We start from the raw sequence: 20,667 nt of genomic DNA, 5'->3' as shown, positions 1-20,667 counted from the left end.
GCTGCAGTGTATCATACAGCTGGTCCCAATCACATGATGAATTTACTCACTGTGAGACTCGCAGAAAAACCCGCGACCTTAAATATGATAATAATACTACCCTTTGGTTCTTTAAAAAATAGCAAATTGTGACTAAATGTAACAGAAGAGACCTATAGTCCACGAAATACCTGCTGTGCTGGTTGGTGTGTCCCAGCGCATCGGGCAGCTCCCTGTGTTCACACCCTGACTTCTGTAGGTTGTTTGCATTGTCTCTGCTTTCTTTTACATAGGAGGCTTCAGTGATTACTTAAAAATTAGCTGGTTTCCTACAGTCATCAAGCCTCATGGGCTAAACTTTGGGTTCACTCTTTTGACCCTTACCTCCAGCTGCTCTCATGCAACAACTCCAACATTTGTAGGGCAACATCTCTTTTTGGCTTCAGAATATTGTGCACCAAGCGTGGATAGCTGGGAAATCGGGGACTGAACACCAGGCTGACCTGGACGAAGGTCTCCGGAGGATATCTGGGGTGTTATGTGGCAGCCAGGAGAGCCTTTATCAAGAGGCACAATTGCCAGTCCAGCACTGTGACCTCTCTCGATTTGTGAATCGGTCCCTGCCAGGAGCTTGCTCCATCTACAGGACTGCAGTAGTCTGACATGGGTCTAAACCCAGGGAAATCTGCTAACCAGAATCCTCTCAGTTCAGGACAATCATAGTTCAGTCAGATTTCTTTGTTTCCTCTTTCAGTTTTTAGCAAGAACCTGTTTACAATTATTAAAGCAGAGTGTTGATAAAAATGTTCAGTTGTAGGCATCTAAGCTAGTCAGTAATACTGAGAGCTCATTGTTAAGAGCTGAAGAAAGCTCTCTACTGTATTGCAGGGAATAAAATGGCAGATGTAATTCAAAGCTGATAAAGGCAAAGCAATGAGGAAAATGTCCCTAAGAGACTACAGAATGATGGGCTCCAAACTGGCCACAGCCTCTCGAGAAGGATGGCCTGGAGTCATAGCACGTGGTTCAGTGAAAATGTTGGACATCTGCCATAGGAAAAGCTGATGGAATGCCAGGAATTATTAGGAAAAAAATAGGGGACTAAGCAGGAAACGTTTGCCCTTAGACAAATTGTGTTGCATCAGCATCTGGAAAAGTAGTGGAAGGGTGTGTTGGGTTTGTGTGGCAAGGTTTTGGTAGCGGGGGGGCTACAGGGGTGGCTTCTGTGAGAAGCTGCTAGAAGCTTCCCCTGTGTCTGACAGAGCCAATGCCAGCCGGCTCCAAGACGGACCTGCCGCTGGCCAAGGCCAAGCCCATCAGCGCCTCTGTGATAACATATTTAAGAAGAAAAAAAACACTTAGAGAGAGAGAGCTTTTGCAGCCGGAGAGAGGAGTGAGAAGATGTAAGAAACTCTGCAGACACCAAGGTCAGTGCAGAAGGAGGGGCAGGAGGAGCTCCAGGCGCCGGAACGGAGATCCCCCTGCAGCCCGTGGTGAAGACCATGGTGAAGCAGGCTGTCCCCCTGCAGCCCATGGAGGAAGGATGAGGGGGTGTAGAGATTCCACCTGCAGCCTGTGGAGGACCCCATGCCGGAGCAGGTGGAGGCACCTGAAGGAGGCTGCGGCCCGTGGGAAGCCCACGTTGGAGCAAGTTCCAGGCCGGACCTGTGGACCCGTGAAGAGGGGAGCCCACGCCAGGGCAGGTTTGCTGGCAGGACTTGTGACCCCATGGGGGACCCCACGCTGGAGCAGTTTGCTCCTGAAGGTCTGCACCCCGTGAGAGGGACTCCATGCTGGAGCAGGGGAACAATGAGAGGAGTCCTCCCCCTGAGGATGAAGAAGCAGCAGAAACACCGTGAGATGAACTGACCGTAACCCCCATTCCCCGTCCCCCTGTGCCGCTGAGGGGGGAGGAGGTTGAAGCCGGGAGTGAAGTTGAGCCCGGGAAGATGGGAGGGGTGGAGGGAGGTGTTTTAAGATTTGGTTTTATTTCTCATTCCTCTACTCTGTTTTGCCTAGTAATAAATTAGATGAATTCCCTCTCTAAGTTTGGTCTGTTTTGCTCGTGACGATAATTAGTGAGTGATCTCTCCCTGTCCTTATCTTGACCCACAAGCATTTCGTTATGCCTTTTCTCCCATTTAGTGAATGAGGGGAGTGAGAGAGCGGCTCCGGTGGGCACCCGGCCGCCAGCCAGGGTCAACCCACCACAGAGGGACAGCAAGGACGTCTAACACATAGAATAACAAAGGGACAAAGTATATATGTCAAATGGTTACTCAGCAAGATTCACCACCTTTCAATGTTTATAAACTCTGTCAGAGTATCCAAATCCCTTAGATGCTCAGGTGTTAGGAGCTACTATGAGTTACTAATTCTGCATGTAATGGTATTGCAATATTTTCTTTTGAATTGGTAGTCCCTGACTCATTTGATGAGATGTGGATGTCTACCTCTGACATCTCTTTGTAGTCAGAAAACAGAAACCAGCACTTCTGGGAAACAATCCGTCTCATTCAAATGTAGATGTCTAAAATACATCAGATATAAATTGCATCTGAATAGAGTTTACCTCCCATCATCAGCTACAAAAGGAGTCTAGATTTTAGTGTGCAGAGTCTAGTGCAGATTTCTCATGCTAGATGAGACAACTTGCACCACGAATGCCACTTTTGCCATCATCATCAGAGTTGATTGCTGCAGTACATCTGGCTACAATTCATGTTTGGATGAGATTAATTTGCCCTTAACGTATGTGTACTAAATTAAAAGGTCTATAACTGACTTATTTGTGTATGGCTCCAGTTCTGCTGGAAACACCCCTGCAAGCATCTCTGAGAGGGCAAGTTAGCTCATCCTGAAAGAAACTTTGGAGATTTTTTCAAATGCCAAAGTATGGTGAGATAAATAAATGCAAAATAAAAAGAAAGTGATACTTATGGTGCTTAGTGCTAGGACATAAGATGGGAACTCTATAGTACTCAGTTAAAAAAAAGTGCTGTAGCCAGGTTTTATTTACTAAAATTGAATTTTGCATAATCTGATATCATATCTCCACTTTCGAAAACGTGGTACCTGAAGTGAACTTTAAGGCTGATAATCATCCAGCTAGCTGCAATTTCCAGGTATTAGTACACTACCTAGAGTTCAAAGTTTGTTTGTTTTCTTAGTCTTCCATGGCCCTGTGGTATCTAGCACATTTTTCTCTCCCTGGACGTGTTGCATAGCACGTATTTTTGAGGTAGATTCAGGCTGAGATCGTAATTATCCTACATACTTGTGGTCTGGTCTGGTATCATCCATCACAATACTGTCATGTGCTGGGCATTGACAACGTAGTTAGGAAGCTATTTTTTACGTGATATAACTAGCATGGTGGGTAGTTTTCTTGGAGCATTAAGGAAAAGTTACCAACGCTTTCAGCACAAGGGTTCCCAGAAGTTTGTTTGTCACGGGCGGCTGCCTCGTGCAGGCAAGCAGTCTGAACTGCATGTTCTTTACAGGTCCTTCTTCGCAGCATGGGAAGAGTAAGTTGAAGTAAATGATCAGCAGAATATCACAGCATTACAAAATAAGAGCACGGTCTAATCCTTTCACCTCATTTCAGCTTCCCATTCCAGTCCTCGGTCACGGTTTACAAGACACGGAACTCAAGGTCCACTTGCAACTTCAGCTCCCTGGTGTCAGCCGCAGCATCCCACCTTCAGACTCTCACTTCCCTTAGCAAACGTAGGAGAGTGCTCTCGTGTTTGGCGAAATGCTGGCTATTCTCAGTTGTTGCTCCTCTTAACTGCTGCTTTCTACATCGCCTCAGTCCTGTGGCAGCTTATTTGTGCTCAGCAGTGCCGTGTGGGACACCTGCTCTGCCTTTGGTTTCCTTCCCCAGGCTGCGACTCCCTTGCTTGATTCTCTTTCAGACAAATATGCCACGGTGCTTGGAGATTACTTGATTTCCGCACTTAAAAGGGCTTCTATAGCATTATAATGGTGACCCGCTGGTTGCCTGTAAGATAACGCTTTTCTCAGCTGCTTGTGCTGAGCACATTGTCTGTGTTGTCCAAAAAGTCCCACCCGGTGGAGTGCAAAGAGCAGACAGTGACAAAGCTGAGTATTCATGCTTGTTACATCCCTAAAGTCACCACCGGGGGAAAATATTAAATGGAGAGGATTCAAGTAAAACAGTTGAAAATGGATGGGGGGGGGGGGGGGAAGGCACTAAATAAAGGGGGCCGAGCAGAGCAGCAGGGTGTATGGACAGTTGATTAAAAGCTTATCCACCATGTTTTTGCCTGTTCCAATTTCAGAACTGGGAAATTTCCTTACAGATTCAAAGATCCAAATTCTTTACCTGTGAAATCCCAGTTTCCGTACCTGATGGAGGAAAGAGGGTAGCAGTCGTTAGTACCGTGCTGGTCTCATCAGTGACCTGCAAAAGTTATCTTGTTCTGTCAAGGAGCTACAAGCTCTGCAGGGTCAGTTCTATAAAACCCCTAAAGTCTGTATCTGTCCCCATTTTTTCTTATATGTTTTCATGTGGTTTTTTTTTTTTTCTTGTAACTGCCTGTTAGGTTTTTTGTTTGTTTGTTTTTTTAAGGCTTGCCATTACAGATTACCAACCCTAGGTACTCTCTGGAAGACCCCATTTCCCAGGCACATATTTTAGGATGGGTGGGATTAATCACTCTTCAGAGCAAGACTTTGTTACGTGATGTAGGCACGCATGCCCATCTCCTCCAGCCGCCCTGGCCCAGCTCTTCAATTAGTGTGAGTGGTGAGGTTTGTTTCTTGTCATGGTCTCTATGTTTGCTTTGTCAGGACTGTGTCTCTCTGTATTTTGTTTCCAGTTTCCCGTCTTTTTCCCCTAGTTTCCCAATTGACAAGGCCCCTGATCAGACAACCTCACTGGAATAGACATTCTCACACTCCCACGTGCCCTCATCGGAGAGTGTGACTGACGAGGTTTGGTTCCCCTCACCACCTCCCTTATCATTTGCATTGAGTTTGTGTCCCTGTACGTTCTTGTTCACGCCTCCTCCTTTGCTTTTATCCCTTGTTGCACTGAAAACAGTCCTTGACCAGAGATACCTTTACAGGAGCAGGCACTCTCCTGCCACGCACCCTTACCTGTGTCTGTCTCTAGAGGCAGCCTAGGTGGTTCTTACGCTCCAGACACCAAACTTTCAGATAGCTGAAGTTAAGTTGGATGAATCCCCAACCCTGCGTGTCTAAAGTACTTCATTTATTAGATTCTTATGCTACTAAAGGCCCCTCTCATTGGGAATTACATCAGCCATTTCTGGAGCTTGTTATATTAGTGACTACTTTGGGGCTTGACCTTTAAAAGAGATAACAGTTATTTTTGAACCTAGCCAGATGTTGCTGAGCTCTCTGTGGGAAAGAGAGGTACGGTGGTTATGAGTTAACTTCTTCATGCTTTGGTTATGTGGATTGAATGAACAAGGTATAGTTTCCAGGGCTTCAGAGCAATGGGCATGGATGTTTCTCTGCTTTCTTATTTGGAGTCTGTAAACCCAGAGATCATGTCCCCAAAAACTTCTGGGCTGAAAATGTCTGCTCAGCCAGTATGCCATAAGATTTCACAGCCTATGTTGATCTCCTTTTTAACTATCATCAAATGTCTCTTGTTATTGCTTGTTACAGTTTGGGGATAGGTGTATATATCTTCTTGTGCTCTAGCAGGACATGTGTTGTCTGTTTTCCCCCCTGCTTTCTTAAAAGCAAATTTGGAAAGTTTGTATATGGAATGCAAGGTAACCACTCAGGTTGTCCCAAGAATAGTTCTGCTCCTAGTCCTTGAGAAGCAAACTTGAAGAAGATACTGCATTTCCAGACCTGATGCGGAGTCGACATACTGTGATCTTGAGCTTTGCCTTCTGAGCAGTGGAAGGAAAGCAGATCAATGCAGGGAGCTTGGAGGATGCAAAACTAGACAACACTGCAGTGTTATGACTAATGGTGCCATGTAAAATCTGCAGTTTGTGATGAATGGTAAATTCTAGTGTATTATCATTTGTTTTCTGAGCTGGTGACCTTGTTTACTCGATGAGCTCCCTGCAGGCAGGGCACTTCTTCCAGAAGTGATCCATGTGATCAGGATGTATCACTGCAGAAGAAGCCCAGAACCATCCTGGATTTTGGGGCTCTGTTTTCAGGAAAGCTGGTATTTCTGCACTTGGACACTGTACTTTTTGTATGTGTGTTTTAGGGGTTACTAAGCTGTTGAAGTAGTCTTCAGCAAAAGAGCTTTTCTAGAGGCAATGCATAGATTTCAGTGAATGACCACCAGGACTGCTGACTCACGCTCTCTTGACTTTGTGGTTTGTGGAGGTATCGTGGAAAACTTGATTCTGAAATGTCTGGCAAAGCTGCATGAATTTATTGGCATACTTGGTTGTTGTGGTTTGGTTTGTTTTTTTTTTTCCCCCTACATACAGACCCTAATATGGTCAATGCAGGAGACATGAATGGTTCTGGCAACCTGATGGATTTTCTGGATGAGCCTTTCCCTGATGTTGGAACTTACGAAGATTTCCACACCATCGACTGGCTGCGGGAGAAATCACGCGACACTGACCGCCATAGAAAGGTAAAGGTGTCTGGATTTGATGCATCATGGTCCCTGGGTTACAGCCATCCTGGTGGTGAGAAAAACAAGCAGTTTTCTGAAGTTATTGCTTCCTACCTTGTTGTATGACTTGAGGGGGGCTTGTAAAAATATGGGTGTGGTATGTTTTGAGTTTGTAAATATGAAAGGGTTTCTGGAAACTTAATCAGCAAAGTATCTCTAAAAAATGAGTGGGATTAGGAGGAGTAGAGAGTAGAGAAATTGTATAAAACTTCTAGGAGGTTTTAAACATTACATACTAAAACTGTGTCAGCCTGAATCGGCAACATGTTTATATATATGTTTAATTTCAGATTACAAGCAAAAGTAAGGAATCCATATGGGAGTTCATCAAGAGTTTGCTAGATGCCTGGTCAGGATGGGTTGTAATGCTTCTTATAGGACTACTGGCAGGTACGTGTCTGTTAGCCTTACAGTTATGCCCGAAACCATCTCACCCAAGTTTGCTGCGGTGCCATCTGCTTCTCTTTTTACTTCATTGTCTCTCCACTGATGTTTCAAGCTAAAAAGACAGCTATGCATCCATGCACTTATAATCCTTAATAAAAATACCCACTCGCAAAGTCTCCTGCTGAATGCTGACCTAGAAAAAATGTTATTCACCAGTAGAGGGATTTTTCTGTTGCTTTTGGAAATAGGCATCTGGGTGCTTTACACTCAATGGGCTACCTTGACTTTCTGAATCTTTGTTTCACAGAAGTCAATTTTATTGGTAGGATTTTTTTTTCCTTGTCTTCACTTACTTTTGCAAGTAGATGTTATGATGTGGGGAAAATGTTGGTTGTGGACATTCAAAGGGGAGCTTTGTAAATTGCTATATCCACTGGGTTATCTTCTTTATATATGCATGAAGGGATAATACAGTTTCAGACTCAGTTTCAGATCTGCTTCCAGGTCAGAGACAGACATTACATATTTAACAGCCTGCACAAACTCAGATGGCAAATTCATTAATTTCCCAAATTGCTCCTGTCTTCTGCTCAGTTTAGCACGTCTTCCAACTTGGAAAGCTGTACGTCTCTTACCAAGTTGAAACAGCTGCCTTTTTTTATGCTTTTTCAGTGATGCCAGGGTGCTCTTGTATCATGCTGCTTGGTAAAAGCATGATGTGAAGTTTCACAGTTTCCAAGTGAATTTCCTGCTTACCAACTGTGAAGTTAATACGTTTATTACAATTGTTCAGGAGCCTGAGAAGTACTGGAGAAGTTCTTGAGAAAACATTGCTGAAGTGACTTTTTTGGCAAATTGTGTTATTTTGTAGAGATATACTTGTTTCCACACAAGTTTTGATGTGAGAGTGAGATGGGAAGAGAGTCTGATAGACTGTACTACCAGGGCTGCCGAACCCCACCTGAAGGCCAGGGTCGCCCTTATCTGGGATGGAGAATTCTGCTTGCAAATAAAGTTAGAGCAAGCCCTGGAGGGCTCTAGTGACGTCCCACAAACTGGTCAGTAATCCCCTCACTCATACAGAGAATGTGGGAAACCCTCACACACTCCCATTTTAGTAAAAATATCCCAGAAGGTTTGTTTCAGTTCCAGTTTGCAATGAAACCTCATGCTGAACTCCTCAAAGTTGTCAAAAGCCAGAGTTACCGACCTCTGATGAGCTCCAGTCCTGGTCCATGCAGCTTGGGAACGGAGGTTGAGGGTAAGCTGGAGCTGAGACATGTTAGCTTTTGCAACCTTTTCAATGACAAGGGTGCAGAACAACATGCTTTACCTCAAAAAGCCAGATCAAATTAGTCTGTTTTTAAACTGGGACAAGGACTTGTGAGTCAGCTAGAGGACAAAAATTACCTGCATGCTCGTGATCTGGGATGAGCCCTGTAGACTTTTTCTGCCTGCTGTTGGAATGACATGTGTGCTCTGTGCCTTCATCTTTTCTGGGACAGGGCAAAGATGGAGAGTCACCATCTCAGCCTCAGCGAGGGGTCAACACCCCTTTGATGAGTGTGTGTGTGTGTGGGGGGGGATTATTGATGAGTGCATGAGGTTTCTTAACCGGGTTTGGGGAGGGAGGAGATGAGGTTGGTGGTGCAGTCAAGAGGCACTTCATGTCATTTCTCTCTCTACTTGAAATATTGCTTGCTCAGAGAAGCCAGCCTGCCACGAGGGCACCTTTGTGATCACACAGGGTTGCATGGACCAGCCTGGCTCCTTCATGGTCCCTCTTCTCCTGCTGAAGAGGGAGAAGCTACTGCTGCTCCAAGGGGAGCAGCCTAGCTCAGCCACACAGGCACCGGGTGAGCTCTTGGGCAGCTGGGTCCAGGCATTGCCAGAGGCAAGGAGATGGTGTGGCGAGGAGCCGGAGAGGAAGGGGAAAGCAGCAGCAGCAGTAACCAGGGTATGAGAGTCTTGTGGAGCACCCTGCCCCTGCTGCCCCCTTGCTGGGGATGGAGGGCAGCAAGGTGGGCCTCATGGAGATGGCAGGGGCCTCTACGGGTTTCCAAAGGCATTTGGACGATTTACACAGGCCCAGGAGTTTAAAGTGAGCTTAACTGATCTAGAAGCTTAAATCCCAGCAAGTTGGTCAACTGAATCGTTCAATCCTTGCCCTCCAGTGTCCCCGCCATCGGGCCTTGTTGCCCTGTGCATGAGCAGCTGTGAGTCTAGGAACTGACTTGGTGGAAAAAATGGGGTTTGGCCAGATTAGTTTTCAGTTGATCAGTAGGCTCAGCAGGGTTGGTCACCACAGAGCCACAAGCAATCAAAATATTGCTGATGGGAAGGAGCCGATGGAGGGAGGAAGGAGAGGACCATCCCATTTGGCAGTATGACTCATGTCATTTTTGGAGTGTCATCGAACCTGCATCCTTCGTTAGTCCCAGAAAAGTAGAGGTGGGAAGGAAGCTCTGGACGGGGTCTGCTCTGGCTTCCTGCTCATAGCAGGGCCAGCTTCAGAGTTAGAGCTGTATATTTTGAGTAACACCAAAGTATATTAAGAATGCAACAGCAGCCATTTGGGATCACACCAAAGTTTCACGAGTGAGTGTGCACATGTAAATTAGCCTGAGCAGAGCCCCTCGCTGCTGCCACAGTCCGACACAGCGAGCTCCCAGGGTCCTTCAGAGCCGTGTACCCACAGGGCCTCGAACCCTCAGGTGCTACATGGAGGGAGAAGATGATGTATGATGCTGTCAAGTGGCTGGAAAGGCACTAACGAGCTTCTGGAAATGAGGTCTTGGGAGCCAGAGCCTGCTCATTTTGGGAAGGGGGAAGGAACAGTAACACCTACGAATGCTCTTTGGTGTGGACATCAGATGAAAACTGCTCACACGATGCTCCAGAAAAAGATGCTGAGCGCTACCTAGGCCTGTCTCAGTCAGAAAGTTTGCACGCTTTCTGGAGAAATACAAAGCAATGTATGGGGAAAGGAGCCTTAAAATTTTAGATGTGGGTGCTGACTTTTTAGGCACTTGTTTTTAAGGAATTCTGAGTTTTTACTGCACCCATCCTGCCTGCAGACCAGTGGCCATCCCTCGACCTAACCTTACTACTAGCCAACTGAAGGTATATGCTGTTAATAGATCAGCAAAAGAGTCTGTGTTTTCTGAAGCTATGTGACAGAAAGTACTATCATACGACTGCTAAAATGCTCTTCTAGTGAAGCTGGATTTGCAAAATTCCCCCTTGTAACTCAGTGCCGTGCCACTTGGGTGATGCTGTTTTCTTGCACAGGTGCATCAGGAAAGCTATGTTTTCAAAGCAAATTTTTAGTATTCTCATTAGGAAATTATAAAGGATGAGTATTGGCCATCGTCAATCAAAGGAAAAGGAGAGAGGTAAAAGGCTAATATATAAAATGAAGTTCAGCATTTCCTGGCTTTGGAGTGCTTCATTATTTTTCATTCCAGGCAGGAGGTTACATAGAAGGGGGAACAAGTTCAGTTCCTTTGATGGGAGAAGTAGGGAGATAAACTTACTCTCTATTACAATCTAGACAGGAAATGAAAGGCTTGACTTTCTGAGATGCTGGAGTCTGCAACTTCCATTAATTTCATTTAAAGTTGCAAAGATTCAGAACTTGGAAAACTTCTAGCCCTGGTCACGTGTCTTGTGGAGCATTCACTATTGCACTGTTATCCTGCAAGTGCTGGCCTTCCCCTCTCATGATTTTCTTCTCTGTAAAGCATGTGTAGTAAATTGCATGTAGCATTTTCGTCCTTAGGTGGATCCAAAAGTATTTGGCAAAAGGGATTAGATCAGCTGCATAATTCAGCACAATTTCGTAGATGTACTGGGGTGTGAGCTTGTTATATTAGAGAACTGAATGTTTGTTCCTCACACTGTTTATTAACTTTATCAGGGAAAAACATTCAAAAGCCTGCCTTCCTTTGCACTTTCTGTTAGGTAGCATTAATATTCAATTGCCTGGTTAAGTGTGATGTGAACTTTGAAGATTGGGGTCCAAGGTGTTGAGGATTCTTTGTACAGTTTCCTGAAACTTTCAGAAAATTGGAGGAGAATTTAGAGTTCACTGCAAAACTCAGTAAGCTATGCATGCTGACATTACTAGCAATACAGTGATTTATCATCATCTAAGCATATGGTTCATTGTTTCCAGAGAAACTTGGGAAAATGGAAAAGAGTAAGCAAGAGAAAGACAAGGTCTTCATGAAAGAAAATAATTGCTACAGACATCATTAACTCCCTTCTGCAGCCTTTTTTGTGATCTTGTGTAGTATAACTGTATAGTTCTTCAGATTATTTCTACACGACAAAAATTCTTCACTGCTACCCTAGTCACATTGCTTGTCAGTGTGGGGACAAGTACCCTTAAGGGAGTGAGAAGATCTGCTTATGTGTAAGGCTCTGTGAGCACTGGCAGGTTTTTTCTGTTCTATGGAATAAAAAACAGGTTACACATGCCTGAATTATTTGAAATGGGTTGTGTTTTTTTTTCCCCTTTCACAGAAATGAGAAGCAGAAAACTTTACTTCCAGGTCAAATAAACTTGCTTTTGAACCCACCTGTGTGCCCCAGCTGCTAGGGGGGAAGGGGAGCAGCCCTCACCCCTGCTTCATGTAATTGCATTCTTAGCAGGACCCACAAAGCTAAAAGTTTTGGAAACATGAAACCAAACTGGTTTGCATTTTCCAAAACATTTTTTTAGTGTTTTAGTCCTACTGAATGCACCGATGAATTATGTTCAAATTCATTTCCTGAAATTGTATTAATGAATGCAAGTAAAAATGTTGTTGGCTTCTCTTTCCATTGTATGCGAGAGGGGTTTGGAAAACATGGAATGAATTTTCTTTCATTTGGGAGCGAAGGCAGGTCTGCCTTTCTGTGTTCCGGCTGTTCCCAGCCTCCCCGCTCCTGCTGGTGTTGCGTTCGTGAGGACACATCTGCTCCGAGGGTGCTGGGGCAAGTTATCATCGCTGATGAGCACATGCCCCAGAAAAGCAGGATTTTTTTTCCCCTGGGGTCTGGCCACAGCAAGTTTGCCCGTGTCTGTGTCCTGTGGCCACCGGGTGTCACTGTAGCTCTGTGTAATTATTGGGGAAAAACTGAAATAAGGGTTAGTTTGGTACAGTGAGGATTTGAAGGTTAATTTTATTCTGCGGGTTTGGATTGCTAATGAATGTACGCATCAAGAGCCTGATTCTATAAGTTCATAAGTCAGAATGTGGCATCCATGTTGTTTCTGCACTGAAAGCATCCTTCTAAAAGGTTGCTGCATTGGGACCAGTAAGGCTATAGGAAAATATACGTATCCTCCTCCTTCCCTACCCCTGAAACACAGTGGGGTTTGAGACCTGCGGCTTAGTCTGTGTCTAGAGACCCTGCATGAAGCCTGGCTCACCTCAGTCAGATGGTGCTCCTGCCTGGGACAGACTGCAGGATCGGGCCCTGCATCAGTTATGCCTTCCCTATTTGGCCGTCAGTCAGTATGAAAATGATATTTAAAATAAAAGCTCATGAGAGAGCATTGAAGGTCAGACAACAAGCTAGTGTGGCTGCTTCTTTGCAAACCCATTTTTGCCCCCAGTTCTTTGGTATATTTGTGCTTACATTGCAGCTGCTTCCCCAAATCATGGGGTTTTTTGCTGTTCTTATAATTAGATATATTTTCCTTGCAATGTGATATTTTTTAACGCCATTGTTTCTTTTTCTGCACTTATTTTCCCAGGGACATTAGCCGGAGTGATAGATTTAGCTGTGGATTGGATGACAGACCTGAAAGAGGGTGTCTGCCTGTTTGCCTTCTGGTACAGCCACGAGCAGTGCTGCTGGACGTCTAATGAAACTACGTTCGATGACAGGGACAAATGTCCCCGGTGGCAGAAATGGTCTGAACTTCTTGTAAGCCAGTCTGAGGTACGGGAGACCTGATTAGGGTTAGGTCACAGCAGGCCATCATACTTCTTGATGTTCCCTCTAGACAGTTCCTCTGAAAGAGAAAGTAATGAACTGAGAGTGTTGCAAACCCCCCCCCCCAAAAAAAAAAAACCAAACCAAACTAAACTTGGGAGAGGTCCTATTGTTTCAGTGTCACGTGTGATGGAAATTGGAAAACTGCAAGATCATCCTCTCTTTTTATAAATGTTAAACCCAAAAGTGTTTCATAACACTTACAATCACCAGGGGACCTGAGCTGGTATCCATTTTTTTTCTTTTAAACACAGTTTTATGGCACAAAAAAGATGATCCCTGACAAATACACTTAAAAGGAAATTTTTGGGATTGCAGATGGGTTTTATGTATTCAAATGCTGTGAGTAGTACTGGGAGCTACACAAGAACTGCTTGTTACACCCTTGCAAGCAGTTTCTCTATCAGATAACAAAATATTTAGCTAGCGCTGAAAGCTGTGGAAATAATGGGCTCCCTGGGAGATGGCCAAAGTAAAAAAATTGCAGGCAGAGAGGGCAGGAATGGAAAAAACTGATCTAGACTGATATGAAATTTATAATTTAAGATTTTTTTCCATACTTTTTTTTTAAATTGTAGTAATTTTAAATACAAAGAATGCTGTTTCAAAGCAAAGCCAGTGAAAGTTTCATTTTGAAGATAGTCAAAAGAAGCCTTTCTATGCTCCTTTTAGTAGATAATACTTTTTATAAAAATGCAAAAAAAGGACATTTTATTTTCAGCCTAAGCTATTCAATGTATTGAATAATATTGATCCCTTCACAACTCAAATTTTTGGGCAGAATTATTGTCTTGAATCCTCCCTCTGCCCCATTTCTACAGGTGACTCGAATATGACAAAAATTGAATATGACATGGAGGTAAGATGAATGTGACTTTGAAGAGAACTGACTTCAGTATGTAATGGGACTTCTGAAAAAATATCTGGTAATGCAGTTTGGTCAATAACAGGAGAAAATATATACTTCTATGGGATAAATCATCTCCAGCCAAGCAATTAAAAAACGTGAACTGGAGAGGTTGTCTCGGATCTTCCCCCAGTATGGAGGTGGTCTGGTCCTGCAGAAAGTGTTTCAGGGCACCTTCATCGCCGTACAAGTTTGTCGTTCATGTTTCTTTCAGTGCCGCTTTAGGTTTACAGTACAAGTAGTACTAGATGAGAGTGTCTGTGGATATGTATAGCCCAATTTTCAATAGAATCATAGAATGATAAAATGGTTTGGGTTGGAAGGGACCTCAAAGACCATCTAGTTCCAACCCCCCTGCCATGGGCAGGGACACCCTCCACTAGACCAGGTTGCCCAAAGCCCCATCCAGCCTGGCCTTGAACACTTCCAGGGAGGGGGCATCCACAGCTTCTCTGGGCAACCTGTGCCAGTGCCTCACCACCCTCACAGTAAAGAATTTCTTTCTAACATCTCATCTAAATCGACCCTCCTTCAGCTTAAACCCATTACCCCTTGTCCTATCACTACACTCCCTGACAGCCTGATTAATAGTTCTAATTAATCATAGTGAAAGTAGCGGGGTGCTCACTGTTCCTGAATATTCCCACCGTTTAATCACAGGCAAAAATCTCTCTACACAGTTTCCAGTCCACAGCTTCCCTTTGCCAGAGCTTTTCTAGGTTCTCACTGGTGTTCATCAACAGATGGTTTGGGTGGTTGTGTCTTTGTAACAGTGAAGAAATATTACCCTAGTATAAAGTTGCACGACTGGGGACGATGTTGTAATTTAAAAGAACAAAAAAATGTGAGAAGGGAAAAAAGAGGAGAATGTTACAATTGTTATGGGATTTGGAAATCCTGTGCATGTGTTTGACATGCTGTTACTCTGAAAGGCTGGAATACATAAACGGAGCATAACCTTGAGAAAATTTATTGCTTTCACCTACTGCTTGAGATCAGCAATCATGACTGTTGTATGCTGTGGACTTTAAGAAAGGTATCAGCTAGGTGGGCACTGTGAGACTTTACTCACTTTGTATTCGAATTTGGCTTCTCGCCCCCGGTGTACTGTCGCAGTGGAAAAAAGTTAACCTTGGCTTAGTTTTAGGCTCTTTCTCAAAACAAATGCGCCTCTACGATCTGTGGGTTTCTGGCTGCCATGGCCCAATGGATGCTGTAAATTTTAATAATATAGCTGTCTATTATTGTTACATTGAAATCCCAGGCAAAGCCAAATAAAAATGTGAATACAAAAAGTAAAAATTCTGTTTTGTTGCAAAAGGCTTATGATATGGGCAAGTTTTGCATGATTCCTGTAGCTGTAGAGGGCTCTAGGAGGGATCATAATACACTGAACTGGACTGCATTTCAGGATAATTTTGCCTTTTTTTTAAATATGTTGCTTCACTTTGTGCCTGATATTTGGGTAACAGCCCTATGAAATGCACAGTGCACAGAAGGACTAATTTGGAGCACATTTTAGACAAAAAGTACTTGGAACAATTTCCCTAAAGGTACTCTGGTCAGATGTGTCTTCTTTTTTATGCATAACTGTGACTCCTTCTCCTTATAGCCAACTAAATTTGACATTTTGAGGACTAAGATTTAGATCAGTTCTTTCTTGTGGTTTTGCCAATTTATGGCTGTGATAAACACTGTACATATGTTCTCACTGAGAATTGTGACATTTCCTATGGCATCTCTTGAAAAATGTTTTCATTCCAGTCCTCCTATAAAACGAGCCCAAAGCAGAATCTTGATATAAATTACTATGGAAAACATAATAGCACATCCGAAAAATATCAGGCTACGTTTTCTTCCATAATCATTGTTTTGTAGGCCAGTGAGAACCTTCATCTCTCTGGTCCTGAACTGCTTCCAAAGAGCAGGTGAAGAGTTTTTTGATGCAAGAGAGTTTCAAAACCTCAAATTTACTGCAGGAGTGTGTGTGTGTTAAAGCTCATCAGATGCCATCCACTTCAGCTAGATCTCTAGCTAGTGTCTGGTGACCTGGAGCTTCCCTATTCTGCAGATCCAGGTTGGTCCTAACCTCAACTTCACTGGAACTGAGGACCTCATTTTTGGTGCCTCACATCTATCCAAAGCAGAGGAAAGGGCCCCATGTCTTCCATGGCTCGTGACACTGGATCCAGCAATGGACTGGATTCCCATGCCAGGGCTTCTGGATCTCCTGTCATGAAGCTGAGACCGGCAAGGCAAGGAAGCCCCTCTATATCTGGAACCCATTTCCCCATTTGTAACGTCTACCGGAGGAAGTCTGCAAGCTGTGAGGTCCCAAGTCAAGTCAGAGTAGAGCTCCCTGCTTCTGGAGAAAACAAGCATTGGTCAGCCATGGATGGCATCCTGAGGGGTGTGGTTTATTTTAATATTCTGAGTTTATGAGAGTTGTTTTCAGTTGTGCTCCATTTGTACCTAAATTGGACTGACACCAGATCTGAAATACTGCTAGGTCTTGCAAATTAAAATACAAAGTTTTGCTCAGTTCCCCTGCATTCTTCATTACTATTGCAGTCAGGGTGAGTCCTATGAGCCACCAGTGGGAAAGGTCTTAGCAGAATCATCTCTGCTGATGAGCGGTTTTGGTTTCTGATTCCAGTGTATACGTGCTTAAGACTTTTTCTGATTCAGAGCCTTAATGAATGAGATGTGTAATGAATGAGAAATGAGCCATTTGCTACACTGAGTTACTAATACTTCACCTCCCAAAGGTTTTCTTATTATTAATCAATCGAAACTCCTGCAATTGGACCTGCAGAATGGCAGATATCTGGAAAATGTAACAGCAACATTTGTCCCAAGAGATAAGACTGAACTGGCCATGTAGACTCTTGTGGGGTCCTGCCAGAGTGCTGTAGGTGTATGTGTGATTGCAGTAACGACCTGACTTAGTTTTCATGTGACTTCTGAGATGTGAAAGAAGAGGAAGTAAAAAGAAACAAAGTTAATTTTACTCCAGTGAATTTAGAAGCAAAACTGCAGCTTTTGCTCAACATTGTAAGGCCAAATTGCTGTAATGGTGTTGGTCTCCTTTGGAGTTACTCCAGGTTCACACTGACAAGAGAATTTTGCCTTGGGGCAACATATCCAGAGTTTTCTCTAGAGGAAGAGTAAATATTGCCATAGCTGTTTGTAATTGAAAGCACTAGGAGAAGACATTCATGAGGAAATGAAACCGTCTTCAGCTGTAGCAACAAAGATCCATGGTTGCTACAGACGGATGTCAATCACTGTAAGAGTGGGATCCATGACTGCTTAGTCTCAGGGTGTTGGGGGATGGCATTGTATTGCTCTTCTGCTCTTATCCGCAAAGCCAGCTGCTAACTTCAGCAAGCAGAAGAGGACTTTAACAAATTGCCTTTCTTCCAAATTTATCCATAAGCATAAGGGCAGTGGTTCCCTTACTGTCTTTTCAATTGGACAGAGACCTGGAAAATGAGGCTAGCGAGCATCTGTGCTGTTAAAGGTTGATTTCTTGCAGGCTTGCAAACAGGGAGACTTCTCAGCTCTAGGTTTTTTATGACTGGGGACTGCGCCTGGCCAGCTCTGTTAACTGAAGACGCAAGACAACTGATTAATGCCTGTTTTCCTACTTGATTTATCATAATGTTGATATCCAGGCTGCTGTCCTGCAGAGCAAAGACAGGGGCCCCGATGTTCTTGAGCAGCTGGGATTGCATCCGGTAGGAAGAGTTCACTTAGAGGTGAAGGATTCATACCATTTTATGCACTGAGGTTCATCTTGTTTTTCATTTTCTAGTGTCATGTTGCTAGAAGAGATTGTTTGAAGGCTTAAGCTCCTTGTATCAATTTGATGCCTCTGACTGGATTTTGCTTTTTGAAATTAATCTAAAAATTTATGCTTGTGAAGAGGGAGGAGTATTCTAAGGCAGATTTTAACAACGGTTTTGACTTGACCATTGGAGACAGGTAGAAAGCTTGAAGGTCACTACTGACTATGCTTCCACTATGACACTGCACAGTCAACCATTGCTAATGATCATTAGCATTTCCATTCTGTCAGTAAAGTAAAGCTCTTCAGTTTGATGATAGGTTTTATTATTGACTGGGACGCTTTTAAAATATCAGGGCAAAAATGATTGAGATGTGTCTGAGTGGGATCTGCCAAGCCATTGTGTTTTCAAATTATCACAGATAGCGTCATATAGAAGGAAAGAAGTTATTTATGATTTTACCCTTCCCGTTTGTGAACTGAACTGGCTACTGATATACACAGGGATGTCATTTGAAAAGATCGTCATCTGCATGGAGAGCTGACATTTGAATACCAGCCCTCAGAAAAAGGTGTCGCAGGGTCTTATCCGCTGTCACCCACCATGAGATGAACACAGCAGATTCCTTCATTAGATGTTTTTTTATCACCAATTACTTTTGCCCTTATGACAGATTTGTTTGCCGTTTTGGAACTTTTTGTGGCTGGCTTAATTTTTTAGTGCTTGAAATACTCTGTTTAAGGTGTTTGGGTCCCTTGCAAACAGACTGTATGGACTGGGTTAGGTATGTATTAGTATGCTGCTGCTTTCCATGAGTAATACAATTGTTGGAGTAAAGTCATTTGTCTTTCCTGAGGAACAGCAGCAGCTAGCATGTAAATGAAAAGACCAGGTTCCAATGCCATCATGATCCCTAGTAGAAGCATGAGATTTACCAACCTGCATTTGTCTAACAATGTTTGTTACTGTTATTTTTCTAGGGTGCAAGTGCTTACATTCTAAACTATTTTCTGTACATTATGTGGGCTCTATGTTTTGCTTTCCTGGCAGTCTCCCTGGTCAGAGTGTTTGCTCCGTATGCCTGTGGCTCTGGAATCCCAGAGGTGAGTTTCTCTTTGTGGATGAATATCCAAAACCCAAACAAAACAAAGAAAAGATAATTTGCTGCCTTTTCCCATTCCAGAACTGTACTATGAGATAGCATAGGAACAAGAAGATTGTCTTTCCATCTCATCTGCCTTCATTCCATTGTCTAACATGCCTTTATGGTGCCCATCTAAATTTTTCATACAGAAAATGTTCAAATGCCATTGTGACAGGTTAATGTACGTACTTCATCATTGCCAGAGCTTGAATTAAAAATCAGTGTCTCCCGGTCATTATTTTATGGACTCCAACTTTTTGTGTTTGAGACACATGCTCACTAGAAGATTATATAGAATTTTCCTTGGATTAAATTAGTTGGGCCAGTTACAAAACCAGTTATTTTCTAGGCTAGACTTTAAATAAACCCAAAGTAAATTAAAAAGGGAGGGATACAAAGCTAAGGTTTCCTAAGCTGCTGAAAATGTGAGATGCCCATCATTTGGGATGTTGAAAAGCACCTGGCTGTCCATCTTCTGCAAACTTTGTCCTTGTACACCATGTCATGCTGGCATGACAGCATTATGACAGCCAAAATCTCTACTTGGTTTTCAATATTTTACATATTGAACCTCAGTCCATATTTAAGCTGTTAAAATGAGGAACCCTGTAATTCAAGCAGCATAGCTACTCAAAATTTTTGAAATCAGTGCAGTCTTTTGTTAAAAGTGCTATAGAACCACCAGGATTATTACTTAGGAATCTGGTAGACAGAATCAACAGCCCAAATTTTAGAAATCTTGGCATACTTTTTTTTCTTCATCTCTGGGAGAAGCATCCAAATGTTTCATAGCCAATCAGGGAAAAAACCCACCACAAATAATTTGAAATATTTAAATAATTTCCATGTTTCAAAATAGTCACATACGTGTGTTTGTTACATATTTGATATACCTCTAAGTGTTTTTAAAAGTTTTCTTAGTTAACCGTAAATCTAGTTTCTGAATGGTAAATGTGTCATGTGAAGTGATGCTCAGCTCCTACCCATTTCCAGGGGTAGAGTCCAAACCCAAATCCCACCCTGCAGCCTGTGTGTCATGCACATGCATTGTGCTCTATTCTAGCTACTCACATGCAAAATTAAGAGGAAATGTGTAAAAATAAGATCTCTTGGACTTTTTCATTTCATAATACTTGCATGCTTTTATGGCATGACCATTCCAAATATTTAGAACTTTTTTTTTTTTTAAACTGGGAAAAGTCTGTGGTTGTTTATTTGCTTTTTTTCTGCTTTGTTAAAGTTGGATCTAAACTCTGATCCTGTAAGCCAAGGAGATATGTAACAGTTTTGAATTTCTATTGATCTCTGTAAGACTCCTTACCGAAGCAGGGGACCACCCATAACAACAATAAAAGTGTGGTCTGCTTAACCCCTGCTCAGCTATCACTGTGGGAAAGTTGCTGTACCTATGATTTCTTTCTCTCCATCACTGCCTCTTTTCAAGCAGTCTGCAATTTTTATTTTTTCTTTTTTTAACGCCACTGGGGTTTTAACTCCATTTGCAAGTTCAGAGTAGAAAAAGTTTCTTCAGCTCTTCAACATATTCTTCCTGCTTTCCAGATAAAAACCATCTTGAGTGGGTTCATTATTAGGGGCTACCTGGGAAAGTGGACACTTTTAATCAAAACAGTCACCTTGGTTCTGGTGGTGTCTTCAGGCCTCAGCCTTGGGAAAGAGGGGCCATTAGTCCACGTGGCCTGTTGTTGCGGAAACTTCTTCAGCAGCCTTTTCTCAAAGTACAGCAAGAATGAAGGAAAAAGGAGAGAGGTGAGGTTGGCTCAAATCATCTTGAATTTCCCTGTCCAGATACTCGTTTTTTCAA

General features: G+C 43.2%; 1 protein-coding gene across 4 annotated transcripts in view; it reads left to right on the top strand.

Moving 5' to 3' along the window:
- The window catches only part of CLCN4 (chloride voltage-gated channel 4), a 48,794-nt gene that overhangs the window by 9,973 nt on the left and 18,154 nt on the right, over positions 1 to 20,667 (top strand). For 2 of the 4 annotated variants that reach the window (XM_054807142.1, XM_054807150.1), the window contains exons 2-6: positions 6,456 to 6,586; positions 6,919 to 7,018; positions 12,762 to 12,949; positions 18,682 to 18,804; positions 20,406 to 20,612. In XM_054807142.1, the coding sequence (XP_054663117.1) occupies positions 6,456 to 6,586; positions 6,919 to 7,018; positions 12,762 to 12,949; positions 18,682 to 18,804; positions 20,406 to 20,612 (749 nt within the window). Of the gene's footprint in view, positions 1 to 6,434; positions 6,587 to 6,918; positions 7,019 to 12,761; positions 12,950 to 18,681; positions 18,805 to 20,405; positions 20,613 to 20,667 lie in introns of all 4 variants that reach the window. The other 2 variants (XM_054807134.1, XM_054807127.1) reach the window with 1 other exon arrangement.

This window comes from Grus americana, chromosome 1 (assembly GCF_028858705.1).
Source record: "Grus americana isolate bGruAme1 chromosome 1, bGruAme1.mat, whole genome shotgun sequence".
NCBI lineage: Eukaryota > Metazoa > Chordata > Aves > Gruiformes > Gruidae > Grus > Grus americana.
This window is presented reverse-complemented; position numbering and strand designations above follow the sequence as displayed.